The sequence below is a fragment of the Phacochoerus africanus genome, chromosome 14 (genome assembly GCF_016906955.1).
Source record: "Phacochoerus africanus isolate WHEZ1 chromosome 14, ROS_Pafr_v1, whole genome shotgun sequence".
NCBI lineage: Eukaryota > Metazoa > Chordata > Mammalia > Artiodactyla > Suidae > Phacochoerus > Phacochoerus africanus.
In genome coordinates, this window is record NC_062557.1 from 775,195 (window position 1) to 791,270 (window position 16,076).

At 65.9% G+C, this 16,076-nt stretch overlaps 1 protein-coding gene across 13 annotated transcripts in view; it reads left to right on the top strand.

Annotated features, from left to right (window-relative positions):
* The window catches only part of CCDC57 (coiled-coil domain containing 57), a 99,640-nt gene that overhangs the window by 16,354 nt on the left and 67,210 nt on the right, over positions 1 to 16,076 (top strand). For all 13 annotated transcript variants that reach the window (XR_007131670.1, XM_047757003.1, XM_047757007.1 and 10 more), the window contains exons 4-10: positions 5,790 to 5,891; positions 7,303 to 7,460; positions 7,603 to 7,677; positions 8,387 to 8,587; positions 11,794 to 11,952; positions 14,892 to 15,054; positions 15,361 to 15,492. Coding sequence is in view for 12 of the 13 variants with exons in the window: in XM_047757003.1 (XP_047612959.1) it covers positions 5,790 to 5,891; positions 7,303 to 7,460; positions 7,603 to 7,677; positions 8,387 to 8,587; positions 11,794 to 11,952; positions 14,892 to 15,054; positions 15,361 to 15,492 (990 nt within the window). In the remaining variant the exon portion in view is untranslated. The remainder of the gene's footprint in view (positions 1 to 5,789; positions 5,892 to 7,302; positions 7,461 to 7,602; positions 7,678 to 8,386; positions 8,588 to 11,793; positions 11,953 to 14,891; positions 15,055 to 15,360; positions 15,493 to 16,076) is intronic.

Sequence of the window (16,076 nt, forward strand, 5' to 3'; positions counted from 1 at the left end):
AAAAGCCCAGCTGTGACTCGTGTCCCTCAAGGGAGGCTTCCAAAGACGGCGCTTCGGAAGGGCTCCGGCCAGGCGGGGGCTGTGGCCCTGGGAGGCAGCGGTGACCCGGGGGAGTTGTGGCCGCTGGCCTGGGTCTCTGGGGGCAGCCCCGCCTGTCCACATGCAGCCCTTGCTGAGACTCAGGCTCGTTCTGGCTTTGCGCCCTCGCGGCCGTGAGGAAGGCGCTCCAGACTGGGTTTTCACTCCGGCGCTGTCTCCGGAGCGAAGGAGAGGGCGCCCGGCTCTCCCACTGCTGGGGGCTCTCTGGGCCGGGCAGCCGGGCCCACGCCGCCTCTGGGGCCCGGGGCCTGTGTGCCTGTCTACCTTGGGGCTTCCCTAGCCGCTCTGCTGTCTCCGTTTGAGGCTCTGTGGGCACACTGTCCACCCGTCGGAGGGTGAACTCGCTCAGTGCTGACAGTGAGTTTTCCTCCGGGAAAGAAGCAGAAGACGACAGGCACCGAGTTACCCTGCTTAGCGCTTGGTTGGGTCTGCAGGTTGTAGACGGTGGACTTGGGGAAGCTTTTCCCTTGCTGGTTGGCAGGCACAGGATTAGAAGCCATTGGAGGAGAGACAGAATGGCTCATGGGCTTACTCATCACGTAACAAACGGTCTCTGCCAGGCCCCCGCCCCGGGCCCAGGGTTGGGCCTGAGCACCGGCCCCGCCTGCCCTGGGTGCACAGTGCAGGGGAACAGCACCGTCCCTGGGGGGAGGCCACGGAGGGACACGGAGGCGGGGCCCTGGGAGGGAAGAGGACGTGTGAGCAGCGCACGCCTGCAGGTGCCCGGGGTGCGGGAGGGAGCACGGGTGCCTGGGGCCAGAGTTCAGGTTCCCCAGGCCGAGGTGGGGCGGCGTAGCCCTCCCAGGCCCTCGGGGGAGGCCTGTGCTCCAGGTGAGCGGAGACGCTCTTGGGCGCTTTTTAAAGGGTCCTCTGCTGTTGCACTGAGGACAGGCTGTGGGGCCCCGAGGCGGCTGCAGCCCTGGTGAGAGGTGTGCCGAGCCCCGCGGCAGCGGGCAGGTGGGGACACACGCTGAGAGGACAGGCGGGCCACGAGGCAGGCGCCGAGGACCCAGCCGGTTTGGAGCTGAGGGCCGACCTCGGGAGCCCAGCAGGGAGCGGGGGGTCGGGGTGGGGCTGGTCAGGCTGCGTGAGAGGTGGGGGCGTCACAGGTTCAGAGCTGAGAGCCTGGGGCTCCCCAGAGGGTGAGCCTTCAATGCAAGGACCGGGAAGGGGAGGGGACATCAGACGGGGTGGGGGCCGACGGGGCCCAGGAGCAGCAGAGAGGGTGGTGAGGCGTGGGCCGGCTGGCCTTGGACGCAGCGTCTCGTTGCCTTCGCACCAACTGCTTCCCGCCGCGGGCCTGCGGGCCTCCTGCCCCCTGGCGGCCGCAGCCTGCGGAACCTGGGGCAGGACCAAGGGCTTCGTTGCTGTGCAGAGTGTTGGAAGGAGCGACCCCGTGATCCTTCTGTCCTGATCCCAGTCTCTCGCGTGCCCCTGTACTGCATCTCGCTTCGCAGAGGATTAAAAAGTGTGACTCTCGTGTCCGTACCTGTGTTTCTGCGCAGTGTCGCTGAGGATGGCCGGGAGGCTGCTGTGTGTGTATCGGCCTCCCCCAGACCCCCTTCTTGGGAGTCGTCCAGGCCTCTTCAAGGCAGGCCCCTGGGGAGGTCCCTGGTGGCTCAGTGGGTTAAGGACCTGGCCCTGCCACTGCTGTGGCTCGGGTTGCCGCTGTGGCGCAGTTTTGATCCCTGGCCCTGGAACTTGTGCATGCCGCAGGGGCAGCCGAAAAGAAAAAAGCAGGTGCTGTTACTTGGCCAGAGATCTTGAATCCGCTAGTGCGCTGTGCTGTCCACGACCCCTAAGCCGGTCCCCACTGCCTCGTCCCTGGCGTGAGCGCCTCGCGCTGGCCGGGGTCTGGTCAGCTGGCCCGCGGGAATGAGTGTCATCTGCGCCCCGCTCAGCACGGTGCCGGGTGGAGTCGCTGTGGGATTTTAGGGCAGCAGAGGGATTGGAGTCGCCCTGGCCCGTTTCAGTGTGACTCTCTCCCTCACTGGGTACTTGGTGCGGCTGTGTCCAGGCCTCTGGTCCGTGTGGCCCGTCGGCCACGCGTGTCCACTCTTCCGACGCCACTGGAAACGGGACGATAAAGGACCAGGGCGGCGAGGACGCACAGCGGTGATGGGGCAGGAGCACCGCCGCGAGGGCTTAGGGCTCAGGAGGCCAGGGGCCCGCGTGCGCCGTGCGGCCATACGGGGGTCGGAGGTCCGCAGCTGGGGCCAGGACCCCCTCGCGTGCAGACGGGGTTCCCAGGCTCCGGCAGAAGCTCGGTGCAGCTTTCTTTCAAGAAGCTGAATTGCCCAGGGGGAGAAGCAAGGCGGCCGTGCGGGCGCCTGTGCCTGCAGCGCAGGTCTGACGTGGGGGAGATGCGCCCTCGTCACCTCCCGGAGGACTCAGCCCTGCTGAGCTGTAATTTCCTACGGCCCCGGCACCCGTGCTAAGCGTGTGCTTCCACAGGGTTCCAGGCAGGTTCTCCTGTGCAACCAGCAGGAGCACCCCCCGCCCCCCCGCTGGGGGCTCCCTGCTCCAGGCGCTGGGAGGTGGCTCCTGCCGGCCGTCTGAGGCGTCCCGTCTGTCTGTCGGGTGGGCGTAGCTCGTCCCTTCTCTGCCCGGCACCCTGCAGCTGTGTGGGCGCTTGGGCTGCTCCGTTCCCCGGCCGTGCCGCCGCGCGCATCCTCCGGCGCGGGCTCGGTGACCGCCGTGCGGTGCTGGCTTGGCTCTGACGTCAGAGCCTGCCCAGCCGTCTTCCTGGGCGGTTGGGGCGTTCCACAGATGGGCCTTCTGGTCGCTCCGGTCCCGGCCCGCGGCGCCGGCGGTCTCTCTCTGCCCCCGTCTCGCGGGTGCGTAGTCGTGCCGGGCCGTGGCTCGAGCGCTCCCGATGATCAGCGTCTGAGCACCTTTTCCTGCGCTCGTTGCCACACGTCTTCTTTTGGGAAGTGTCTGTCCAGCTTGCTATTTGTCTCCCCATTGTCATTTGGCCACACCCACGGCAGGCAGAAGCTCCCAGGCCAGGGAGCAGGCCTGCAGCACCGCAGCAACCCAAGCCCCAGCGGCGACAGTGCCGGGTCCTTAGCCATTAGGCCACCAGGGAACTCCTTATTTTCACATTATCAATGTGTCAGAGTGCTTCTTGTGTACTCCAGAAACACATTGGGTTTTTTTTTTGCCATTTCTTGGGCCGCTCCCGCGGCATATGGAGATTCCCAGGCTAGGGGTTGAATCGGAGCTGCAGCCACTGGCCTACGCCAGAGCCACAGCAACGCGGGATCCGAGCCGCATCTGCAACCTACACCACAGCTCACAGGAACACCGGATCCTTAACCCACTGAGCGAGGCCAGGGATCGAACCCACATCCTCCTGGTTCCTAGTCGGATTCGTTACCCACTGCGCCACGACGGGAGCTCCCAGAAGCTCATCTTTAGATGCGTACATTTGAAGTAGCTTCTCACTCTGTGCCTCCTCTTTTCCTGTCGTGCATGAGAAGCAGGTGTCTTTAATTTTGACGTCCCGGTGAGCTCTCTGTTGCCTCAGTCCGGAGGAGAGGCTTACAGCTGAGGGGGATCATGCAGCAGCAATGCCCACAACACGAGAGGAAGCCCAGGGAGATGGGGGAAGTGACCCGGGTGGGACGGAGACGACTCCTGAGGCGGTGACCCCAAAACCGGCCACCGTGTGGTCCACTCAGGTGTGAGGCGACGGGGCGGGCCGCCTGGCCAGCAGGGAGACGGCGGCCCAGGCTGTGCGCGTGGCCCTGCCCGAGCGTGGCCCTGCCCGTCCTTGCCGGTGTAGCTGTCTGCCTGTGGCTCTGGGCCCCGCAGGCAGCCCTGGAGGAGGGGCTGGCCGTGTCCCTCCTTCCCGGGGCTCATCCTGTGCCCTCCCCCAGGCGAGAACTTGAGCCTGTCGGGAACCCGCGGGGGGGGGACAGGGCCCCTCACCCGTTAGCGCTTCGTTTTCAGCCTCTCAGGGCATGCTGCGGGGGCGTCCTGTGACGAGAACCCCCAGAGTTGTGTTTTGTGTCCAAAACTCGAGAACAGGATGCCAGGAGGAAGGGCGTCAGAACAAGAAGGATTTTGACAATTAGAAGTATGATTTGAAAAATAAATTCAGGAAATAGAAGAAAAGACAGAACATCCAAGAGAACATTTAAGAGACATGGAAGATGAATCCAGGGTCCACCAGCAACGGAGATTCTGGGAACCCGCAGGGGAGAACGGGGCGGGGGTGGCGGGGTGTACCGAGCAGACAGGGAAGCCGCTAACAAAGGTACCGCCCGGAGTTCCCGTCGTGGCTCAGTGGTTAAGGAATCCGATTAGGAATCACGAGGATGTGGCTTCCACCCCTGGCCTCGCTCAGTGGGTTAAGGACTCGGCGGCGTTGCCGTGAGCTGTGGCGTAGGTCGCAGACGCGGCTCGGATCCCGCGTCATTGTGGCTCTGGCGTAGGCCGGCAGCTGCAGCTCCGATTTGACCCCTAGCCTGGGAACCTCCATATGCCACGGGAGCAGCCCTAGAAAAGGCAAAAAGACAAAAAAAACCCCAAAGGTACCGCCAGGCCCCAACCCCACAAGCGCAGCTGGGCTAGGAGACTTGGGACGAGGTCTTCGGTGTCTTGGGGGGAGCTGTAAGCGGGGGGCCCAGCCCACATGTGGGGGTGTGCACCGCCTGGCTCGGCCACGGCCGCCTGTGGGGTGGCTGGAGCATGACCACTGAGTGAGTGCTGTGCGGGGTGCTGTTGGGGGGGGGGCGAGGGCTCAGCCTAAGGCTGCCTCACTTTCCTTTGTTTTCTTTTTTGTCTTTTTAGGGCCGCACCCGCGGCACATGGAGGTTCCCAGGCTAGGGGTCGAATTGGAGCTGCAGCTGCCGGCCTGCGCCACAGCTCACGGCAACACCAGATCCTTAACACACTGAGGGAGGCCAGGGATCGAATCCGAGTCCTCATGGTTCCTAGTCGGATGCGTTTCCTCTGCACCACAACGGGAACTCCTGCCCCACTTTCTCCTCTGAGGCTGAGGACCAGGAGATGGCGTAGAGCAGCCTGCCTGGAGGAGGAGGCCCGGGCAGGGCAGGCTCCCTGGGCCCCAGGGCTGACCGGCAGCTCCACACTAGAAGCGGAAATGGGAGCCTGGGACGAGATGAGGGGCAGGAAGGTCCTTTCTGGCAGGGATGACCCAAGAGGGGAGGCCTCTGGACCCAGGAGAGCTGCAGGGGGGTGGTGGCCGGGGGGGGAGCCCCAGAGAGGGTCATGCTGTGGGGGCGACCTGGGACGTGGACAGGGAAGTGGAGAGGGGGCGGGGTCAGGAGTCGGGATTGAAAGCTGCAGGGCGGTGGTCGTGGTCCAGTGGTTCTTATACCCGGGCCTCGTGGACGCAGCCTGGAGTGAGGCTCAGAAGCCAGGGCAGCCAGAGCCAGGGGTTGGAGCCGTGAGCCGGTGTCAGGTGTCGGGGGGCGCCTGCCGAGACAGACGGGAACCAGCAACCAACGGCCGTGGGCTGGGAGGGCGGCTGGCGGGCCTGGTGCCTCTCCTCTGAGCCACCAGCAGCTGTCTGTGCCCGGCACCGCCAGGACCCGCCCACGCAGGCGGCCGGGGCACCGCGAACCCGCCGATGCCCTCTGTGCAGGGTCACAGGTCGCTGTGGACTGCGTGCTCCAGGGGGCCCCACGTGGCTCTCTCACCACGAGCCCTTCCTGTTCCAGGAGCTGCTCCAGGAGTTTGAATCTGAGATGCAGAAGCGGGAGCACGGGTTCCGCCTGCAGGCCGACAGCATGAGCAGTGTGGTCCTGGCGCACGAGCTCAAGGTAGCGCCGCCCTGCAGCTGTGCCTGGTCCCCTCGGAGCTGGGAAGCCCCTTGGGAGTTAGGGTTCACACCAAGGCCCCTTTATACAGGGGCTGGGGTGACATGTGGGTGCTGCGGTAGCTGCTGTGTCAGGTCCTGTTACCCGGCCTCCAGGAAGCGGCACCCCCAGAATAAAATGCCCTCTTGTAAGCCCTGTTCTTGGCCTGTGGCTTCCTGGGACCCCTGAGAATGGGCCTGTGTGGGGGTGACCCAGGACCCCTGAGAGTGGGCCTGTGGGGGGTGACCCAGGACCCCTGAGAGTGGGCCTGTGGGGGGGTGACCCTGGACCCCGAGAGTGGGTCTGTGTGGGGGTGACCCGGGACCCTGAGAGTGGGTCTGTGTGGGGGTGACCCGGGACCCCTGAGAGTGGGCCTGTGTGGGGGTGACCTGGGACCCTGAGAGTGGGCCTGTGTGGGGGTGACCTGGGACCCTGAGAGTGGGCCTGTGGGGGGGTGACCCTGGACCCCGAGAGTGGGTCTGTGTGGGGGTGACCTGGGACCCTGAGAGTGGGCCTGTGTGGGGGTGACCTGGGACCCTGAGAGTGGGCCTGTGTGGGGGTGACCTGGGACCCTGAGAGTGGGCCTGTGGGGGGGTGACCCTGGACCCCGAGAGTGGGTCTGTGTGGGGGTGACCTGGGACCCTGAGAGTGGGCCTGTGTGGGGGTGACCTGGGACCCTGAGAGTGGGCCTGTGTGGGGGTGACCTGGGACCCTGAGAGTGGGCCTGTGGGGGGGTGACCCTGGACCCCGAGAGTGGGTCTGTGTGGGGGTGACCTGGGACCCTGAGAGTGGGCCTGTGTGGGGGTGACCCGGATCCCAAGAATGGGCCTGTGTGGGGGTGCTGCCCGTCCCAGCTCTCAGGAGGCCTGTCTGTGCTTCACGCCCCCAACACCCCAACTCGAGTTCTCTAAAGTGCTGCCCCCACCCCAGCCCAGGGCAGGCGCCAGAACCACTCACTGAGACAAGGACCAGCCTGGAGGGGACAGGGGTGTGTGGGGGACGAGGAAGCGGGGGTGACACCTGGCTTGGGCCCAGGGCCCCCAGCTGGTTGCCCTGGGCAGCATCCAGCCAGGCCTTAGTAAGACAGACCCCTGCCCCCGCCACCAGCCCCTGTAGCCCGCGGTCCCAGCCCGGGCCGCCTGAGCCCTCACGGGAGCCCCGTCCCTAAACTGCCCCTGCCGTGTGAGTCCAGCGCCTACAGGCCGGCCGGGGTCGGGACCCCACACGCTGGGAGCGCCTGAGGAGGCTCCCACTGGTTCACGGCCCCTGAGTTCCAGGCTTTCTTTTGTGCTGCTCCTGGTAAGACAGTGAGGCTGCCCTCACGCCTCATCTTGTTCCGCTTACAGCCTCATTTTGAATGTCTGCCCTCTCCAAGGTCAAGCTGTTGAACAAGGAGCTGGCGGCCCTGAGAGAGGCCGGGGCACGGGCGGCGGAGTCCCTGCAGAGCACGGAGGCGGCGCGTGCCGAGCTGGCGGGCCAGCTGCAGCGCAAAGAGCTGGAGCTCAGGGACCTGGCCGCCGTGAAGGACGCCAGGTGTGCCCCCCAGCCCTGCCCCGTGGGTGGATGTGGCTGCCGTGTTGAGCATCTGGGCTTGGTCTGGAGGCATCCACCCGTCTGGCTCTCAGGCTGTGCTGCGGCCTTATCTGCCTCCCCACTGGGGGCCGAATCTTTCCAGGATAAAGGACTTAGAGGAGACACTTCGCTGGGCGCGTGTCACCAGGAAAAAAGAAGAGGATTCGCTCAGGAGGAAGTGAGTGTGTCTCGTGCCAGTTTGGGGAGCACGGTACCCCCCCCCCCAGGCGGCAGAAGGTCCTCGGCCGGGTCAGCCTTCGCGCTCCCTTCCAGGGGGCGTGTTTCCGCGTGGCGGGGGGCGAAGGCAGTTCGCCCTCGTCCGCGTGCCTCCTTGAAACGAACGGCCCAGACGGAGCCGGGCGCGCGCAGACCCCCGTCCCTCCCCCGCCGTGGGACCGGCAGGCGCACACGCGGCCGAGGTGACAAGGGACCTGTGTGTCTCAGTGTTCGCTTTTGGAGAAAAGCTAACCGATGGGCGTGAAAGCAAGCAGTTAGGAAATAACTCCCTTGCTTCCCCGGCCGTCTGGACCCGACCCGGCTTGTGCCGCGGTGAGGAGGACGCGTGTGGCCCGCCGGAAAGGAACGGCCCCGCGACGGGCCTGGGCAGAGCTTTTGCTCCGAGACGGTGGGACACACTGGCCAGTCGGCAAGATAAGTGAGCTGAGTGACTGGGAGAAGACGTTGAGCTGTCTCTCGTCTCTCGGAGCAGCGCTGGGGCTTCTCACGATTCTTTGCAACCGGACAGAATGAAGGCGCAGAGAGAGCAGCGCCTCCTCCTCTTCGCGACGCTCAGCAGCCGCCGTCTCCTTGAGACGGAGTCTGTCCCGCTCAGCACCCGGCTCCAGGGCTTCCCGCGAGCTGCCCCGGACGCTGCTGCTGTGTTTCAGGCACGAGGAGCTGGACCGTCTGGCCCGGGAGAGAGACGCGGCGCTGGCGGCGGCCGAGAGCACGCACGAGGAGCAGCTGCGGGCGGCCGAGGCCCGGGCCCTGGAGCTGCAGGCGCGCTGCGAGGGCCTGGAGGTGCAGCTGCGCCGGGCCGAGTGGGGACAGACGGCCGCCTCCCGGGAGAGGGACGCCACCATTGACAAGTGAGCCCGGGCCCAGGGCCTGGCTGCCTGCTCCCCGGGTCAGAGGAAGGGAAGTGGGCCCCCCCCCGGGGGGGGGGCGTCCCCGTCGGTGTTCTCACTGTAATCTTCGCTCTTTCTGTGAAACCGCGCGGTGAGGGTGGTGGCCGTGCGGCAGTGCGCGGGTGCTGGTGGTGAAACACACGCGGCCTGAGCCTCCCGTGCGAGCCGGGTTTAAGTTCAGCACGTTAGGTCGTTCCCTTGCCGGGCGGCTGCCCCCCACTCGCCCGAGGCCTTCGCTTTGCAAAGCCAGGCCTGCGTCCACCGTGTGCGGCCGCTCCCGCTCCGGGCCCCTCCTGTCCTCTCCGTGAACTTGGCCACCCCAGGGGTGCGGGGGAGCAGGACCCTTGCAGCGTCCGTCTCGCTGTGACGGCGGGTCCCCTGGGCGTGATGGCGCCAGGGTCCAGGGTGTCGCGGCCTGTCCCCCTCCGTGAGGTGGAGGCGGGCGCGTCGCAGCGTTGGGCGAGAGCTGCACGTGCTTTATCGGCTCCGCCGGGGCCGCCGTTTGGGTCGGTTCCGCCTTTGGCTGCGGTGACCAGTCCCGCCGTGAGTGTGAGCGAGCAACACCTGTGCAGGTCTCTCTTCAGCTCTTTGGGGCGCGTTCCCAGAGGTGGGTTTGCCGGGGCACTTGGGGACCCTGGGTTCCGCTCTTTGAGGAACTGCCTGACTTTTCCACAGTGGATGCGCCGTTTTTCACAAGGGTTCCAGTTTCTTTTTAAACCCGGTTTTCTGGAGTTCCCATCATGGTGCAGCAGAAACGAATCCAACTAGGAACCATGAGGTTTCGGGTTCAATCCCCGGCCTCCTTCAGTGGGTTAAGGATCTGGAGTTGCCGTGAGCTGTGATGTAGGTGGCAGACGTGGCTCAGATCCGGCGTGGCTGTGGCTGTGCTGTAGGCCGGCAGCGACAGCTCTGATTCGACCCCTAGCCCGGGAACCTCCATGTGCCGCAGGTGCGGCCCTAAAAAGACAAAATGGCAGAAAACCCAAACAAACCCAGTTTTCTTTTTGGCGTCTAGGCCAGGCCATGCTGTGAGCCGCTCTGTCCCACTGTGCCTGGTGTCCGGGGTTGCCGGGGGGAGGCGTGTACCCGTGATTGAAGTTGACTGACCTCCGTCTTGGCGGCCAGGAAGGAAGTGGTCCTTAGGGCAGCTGTGTTTCCGGAGCGTGAATCAGACAGATAGGTCCCTTGCAGAGTCTGCTGTTTAGCGGCTGGCTTCCCCCTTTGTTGGGGAATATTTCTGTCTCTTCTTTACCGAATTCTCTGCCAGATTCTGTTTCCGTCTGAGGGCCCAGCGGCTCCTGCAGCTGTGAGATACGCGAGGTACACTCGCTCCTGAGCTTCCTTAGACGTGGCTCGTGTTACAGTCGGTTGGGTCTGTTAGAGGCAGCAGCAGTGGCTGGGGGGAGCAGAGGTGGCTCTGTGTGGCGTCGCGTGCATGGGAGCTCTCTGGGCCCAGGGGCCTCTCGGGGTCTCCACCCTCACGTTCCCTCCTGCTCCCCGTGTGACCCCAGGCCGGGGCTGTGGTCCCCAGGAGAGCCTGGGTGTCGCGCCAGTGTCCATCTTTGTGAGGTGGCTCCCGATGGGCCTGCTGGGCAGCAGCGCGTGTGGCGAGCTCGCCGTCTCTTTGGGCCTGCTGGAGAGGTTTTCCTGGGAGCGTGGTCCGTGAGTGGCAGCAGGGAGGAGCGTGAGACCTGGCCCCTGCGACACGGTACTGTGCGTGGGCCACATGCACCCCTGCTTCCCGACCCACAGCTGAGACGCAGAAAGGAACAGGCGAGGTTACTTCCTGGACCACCCTTCTTCGTCTGAGCCAGAGCGAGCCGTGTGCGATCACTAACGAAGGATGAACGTACCGAGCAAGTTACTGTTGCGTGATTTGCACTTTTTGGTGCTAAGATTTGAAGCCACGTCTCAGTTCAGACTGGCCGCCTGCCCGGGAGCCTCGCGTGGACGTGGAGCAGTGTGGGCAGCGCTGGTGTGAGCGCTGGATGGGGGCTGGACTCGGAAAGGGCGAGTTCCCGGGCTCTCTGAACGCGCAGCTGCTCGCGCTGGGCTGGTCTTGGCGGAGGGGGCAGGAGCCAGGTCCCAGTCCTGGACCCACGTAGCCTGGGGCGCCCTGCACAGCCTCAGCCCTGGAAGAGTCGGGCTGGGCAGAGGAGCGGAGTGACCTGGTGGGAAGGACGGCGGCAAGAGCCGTGTGGGAAGACGCGCGAAGAGGAGGTGGCGGCGGGAAGAGGCACAAACCCCCCCCCACCCCCAGCCTGTGCCGCGGCGGGTCTGCCCTGAGCAGAGAGCCCGTGCTGTCCCCGCACGCAGGGCTGGGCCAGGACGCCGGGTGCCCGGGGGTCAGCTGACCCTTTGCCGAGTCATCTGCCTTGATGCTGAGTGAGGCCTCTTTAAGCTGAAACCTCCAGAGGCGTCTCCCACGAGGTGGCTGCTCCCTTCTTCCCATCTGCTGGGTCGGGGTGGGTTCTGTCTGGGCTCCGAGCTCGTCCGCCTCTGCCCGGTGGGCTCGTGGCTCTGGGTCGTGGCCGGGCGTAGCCACACATCCACCCTGCAGCGGGGCCACGTGCAGCTTAGAAGGGGGCAGGCCAGGGCTGCAGACGGTGTGACGGCCCGCGGGCACTGTGCGGCTGGTAGCTCGGCCCCTCGGGTCAGCATCTGCAGGTGTTGCCCCCGAAGCTCCGCCTCCTGGGAGACTCGCCCAGTTTTGGTGCCGCTCCCGGGAGCGGAAGGGTTTCTGCCGGACCGTGTCTCTCTGTTGGCGTGGAAACGTGTGACCATCTACACAGGGGGCGGGTGCTGGGCCGGCAGCGGCACGTCGGCTGGCGCTGCCTCAGGACCCTGGGCTCTGGGAGGCGCGTCCTGGCCCACGGTTCCCCACGGGCCTGGCCTGGGCCTGCAGCGGGCTTGGCGTGGGCTTGGCTGCTGCCGGTGCCCGACCCAGGCCTGGGTTGGTGGGGGATGGAGGACGGGTCTCGGGAGGGACCAGCCCCTGATCTGGGCGGGGAGGGCGAGGAGGCCCCTGCCCTGCGTGAGGAGCCCCTGGTCTGCCCTTCCCGTGCGGGCTGTGCGTGCTCGCGCTCGCGCTCGTGTGCGTGCCGGCGGGCATGAGGGCGCTCCGGCGGGAACCCGCCCTCGTTCACGTGGCTCCCGTCTCTGTTTAGACTCCGGGAAGATGCGTCGGCTCTGAAATCCGCCTGGGATGCCGAGGTGGCCCGGCTGTCCAGGGAGATGACGGCCCAAGACCTGCAGGTCCAGTCGCTGCGGGAAAAAGAGGGGGAGCTGAAGGCACAGCTGGCCAGATGCCAGCAGGACGTCGGAAGGTACCGAGCGGGGCAGGTGGGGCGGAGGGCGGAGGAGGCCCTCCCCACGGAGCAGGGCTCCCGGTGGGGCCCCGGGGCTGGCCGGGGGCGAGTGCCGTCAGGTCCCGGTCAGGAAGCCTCTGGAGCCTTTTGTGTGATTGTTGGTGTCTGAGCGTCTTTTCCTTGCAAGGGAATGGACACTTGAGGGACAGGGGTTTTGGTTCGTTTTTTATAATGATTTGTATTTTTCCCATCATGGCTGGTTTACAGTGCTCTGTCCGTTTTCTCCTGTGCAGCAAGGTGAGCCCGTCACACATAGGGCTACACATTCTTTGGCTCTCACTGTCATGCCGAGGGACTGGGCTTAGTTCCCAGGGCTACACAGCAGGATCTCATTGCTTCCTGGCTCCAGGGCAACGGTCTGCGCCTCTTAAGCCCAGACTCCAACCCTCCCCTCCCCCTCGGCAGCCACAAGTCTGTGCTGCAGGGTCGTGCGTTTCCCTTCTGCCGAAAAGGTTCATCTGTCAGGCTGCTCTTTCTTGGGGTGTCTTTGGAGTACAGAGCACGTGTTCTCTGACAGGCACGCACCCAGCACGGCCGCCAGGCTGCTCGCCTCCTGGGGGACCCCGCCTCACGGGAGGAGCCCCACAGTTTGCTCTTTCCTGTGTCTGGCTTCTTTGGGTGCTTATTTGAACATTCAGGATTTCTAGTTTCTTCCTGTGTTACTTTTGGCAATTTGTGTCAGTTGGTGAGTTTGTCTCTTTCGTCTTTATTACTGGGATGAAGTTGTTTGTAATGTTTCTTTCCTTTTTTCTTTTTTCTTCTTTGGGCTACACCCACGGTGCGTGGAGGTTCCCAGGCTAGGCGTCACCTGGGAGCCACAGCCACAGCCACACCACTTCTGAGCCACATCTGCCACCTACTCCACAGCCCACAGCAACACTGGACCCTTAACCCACTGACCGAGGCCAGGGATTAAACCCGTGTCCTCATGGATGCCAGTCGGGTTCGTGAACTGTGGAGCCACAGTGGGAACTCCTGGAGGGTTTCTTTACCGTCCCTCTGATAGGAGGAAGTTCCTGGGCGAAGGATTGAACCCGGGCCACAGCAGTGACCATGCTGGATCCTTAACCTGCTGCACCACCGGGGAACCTCTGCGTTTTCTCTTTTTTCCTCCATCAGTCTAGCTAGAGGTTTGTCCTCTTCACAGATCTTTCCAAAGAGCTCGCGCTCGGTTTCACTGCGTTTCCTGTCTTCAGTCTCATTCTCCGTCTTACCCTGACCCCTGCCCCTGCGGCTCATGGGCCTCCCCGGCCTGCTGTCCAGGAACTGACAGCCGGTTCGGCTTCATCGGGTGTCCTGGCTGGTGAAGAGGGAGGGCAAGCCTGCCGACAGGTGTCTGTGGAGGCGCCGAGCTGGCCCCGAGCTTGGCTTCCCCTCGCAGCCGCGGGGGTTGGACGTCTGTGACCGTGTGTGCTCATCTTCTGCTCGGCCTCCTGTGGCTCGGGGCTCTCGTCCCTCCCGCCCCAGCTTCCACTGCCGCCCCATCGGGGCCGCTCATGGAGCCCTTCCCTCAGCTTGGGGAGGGCACGGCCCCGGGCGGACACGAGGCCCCTGGAGGGGGATCTGCCCGGGCCTGACTCGGGTCTGCGTTCCCGAGCCTGACTTGGATTAACCGAGGGGTTTCTCTCGGGAAGCGGCCTCTGTCGAACACATCCTGCTCGCGGAAGCGAGGCCGCGTCCCAGATGCTGCAGCGGTGCCCCCCGCGACCTCCCACGGAGCGTCCTGGGCCTTGGCCTTTGGGCGACAGGGTGACAGCCTCCACCCGGGAGGCAGGGCGCAGAGAGCTCAGGCAGGTGGGGTCCCGCGTCCCCTGGGTGAAAGCCTGGGGCCCAGCAGCGGGCGCTTTAAAGACTTGCTGCCTGAGACGGGATCTTCGCGGCCTGTAAGAACCGCCATCCGACGATACGCCTCCGGGTGACCAGCTCCAGGCTCTGTCTTCCGGGGGCTCCGTCTTCCCCTCCTGTGTCAGTGGGGACCTGGCTGCGCTTTGGGTGCTGGATGCACATCCTTTTGCCTCTGGATTTTAAATCCGTCGAGGGTAACCATCGTCGCTTTGTGCACACGACGCCATCGGAGCGGCCTGACTCAGTACCTCCCCCCGCGCCCCCCGGGACTTCGGCCTCTGTGCTCAGAGGCCCAGCACGGCCCACTCCCTCGGCTGCGTCTCTTCTCGGGCTCGGCCACCTCCCGGCTTGTTCAGGCTGCTGGGGAGGTCTGCTCTGGGGGCGAGGCCTCCGTCTCCTCCTCTCTCTCCTCCGTCCCCTCATCTACTCCAGCCCCTGCTGGCCAGCAGCTGGGCTGTCCTGGCCACGTTCCTTCTCCGTGTGGCCAGCAGGAGCATCCCCTGCAGTGGGCACGACGCATCCTCCTGGGGTCCCCCTGGGGAGGGGCGACCTCCTGCCCTGTCCTGGCCCTGCCCACCAGGGATCCCTACCCGCGCTGGTCCGCGTGGCCCTGTGGCTGCTGAGAAGCCTCCCTCTCCGTCCCAGCTGCGCCTTCCTGGCGTGAGGCGCCTCCCGTCTGGTCCTGCGGACCGTGTCCCTCCGCGGCTGAGGTGGCTCACCTTCTGCTTCTGTGCGGGTCCTTCCAACGTCCTGGCCTCTCCCAACCCCCTTGCGGATGGATGCTGGTCTTGTGCGTCCCGTTGGACGCCCCGCTGGCCGTTGCCGCTCCAGCTCCATCCATCCACCCGCACGGCCACGTCCTCGCCTGCAGCCATCCTCCTGGGCGCCTCTTGGCCCCTGGCTCCTCTTCCTGGAGCCGGCCCTTCTCTCTCGCCGCCCCGCTGCTCTCTGATGCTGGGCCTGCAAGCGGGGGCGTGGCCTGGGGGGGGGCGCCCGCTCAGCTGCCTCCCACCCCTGGGCGCGGGGAGCTGATGCTGGCGCTGTCGCCCCAGGTATAAGCAGCAGCTGTCCCTGGCGGCGGAGAGGGAGCAGAGCCTGGAGCGGGAGAAGGTGCAGCTGGAGCTGGACTGGCAGCGCCGCTGCGACGGCGTCGAGCGCGAGCAGTACCAGCGGTCCGAGGACTTGATTCAGGGCCTGACCGCAGCCAGAGACCAGGTCTGCGCCCCCGGGGCTCACGCCCGTCCGCGGGAAGAAGGGCGGGGAACTCCACTCGGCGCGGGAACCGGCCTGGGCTGCACCCAGTCGTCCTCTGCCTTCAGAACCCCAGCCGCGCCCAGCAGCTCTCTGTGGACCAGCCGGACTTGGGGTGATCACAGCGCTCGTGTGCCCGGCTGCTGGGTCCCTGGCCCCCGAGCGGGCTGCCTGCCTCGCGGAGGCCCGAGGGGCGCCGTCTGGACCCTGGGGGCCGACACTGCCCCCTCGTAGCCCCCCCAGGTTGAGCCGAGTCTGCCTCTTCCCCAGGCTGCCGCCAAGCTCCAGGAGGCAGAGCGGGTGCTGCACGAGCAGGACGTGGTGCTGAAGGCGGTGACCCGGGAGCGAGACCAGGCCCTGCAGGCGCTGCGCACCCACGGGCCCCGCCCTGAGGAGGCGCAGGTGAGGCCCTGGGGCCACGTGGGGGCCTCTCCGTCCCAGCCTCAACCCAGGGGAGCCTGCTCTCGCTCTGTATCTTCCGCCTCTGCGGTCCTAAGAGACCCCAGGTTCAGACAGCTCGCAGGCCGTGTGGCGGGCTCCTCCCAGGGCCGCCCGGGCCGTGTGCGCCCTGAGTCTGCCCGGGGCGACACCCACGCTTGGTGCCAGCTCACCCCCCCGCCTGGCCTGCCTCCAAGGTGGACCCTGACCGACTGGCCTGAGGTGTCGCAGCTCGGAGGGAGGGTCCCTGGTCAGAAGGGCCAGCGGGAGGGAGGGGCTGGGGCTGGGGGTCGCTCCAGGCTGTGCGGGACTCGCGTCTCCTCCTGCTTGTCTGTTTAAATGGGGGCATCGCCGTGCAGGGAGAGGCACCTGCTACCCACGCCGCTGATGCGCGCAGCGTGTGGCCACCCCAGAAGGTCCCCGTGCTCTCCCTGTGCCCCCCTACCAGAGGCTTGTCATGGGGACCCAGCCGGGCAGGCCTTCCGCCAGGCGCCCAGCGGCCGTGTGTCCACAAAACCCCGGACCGTGTCGCCTCGTCACTCACCCAG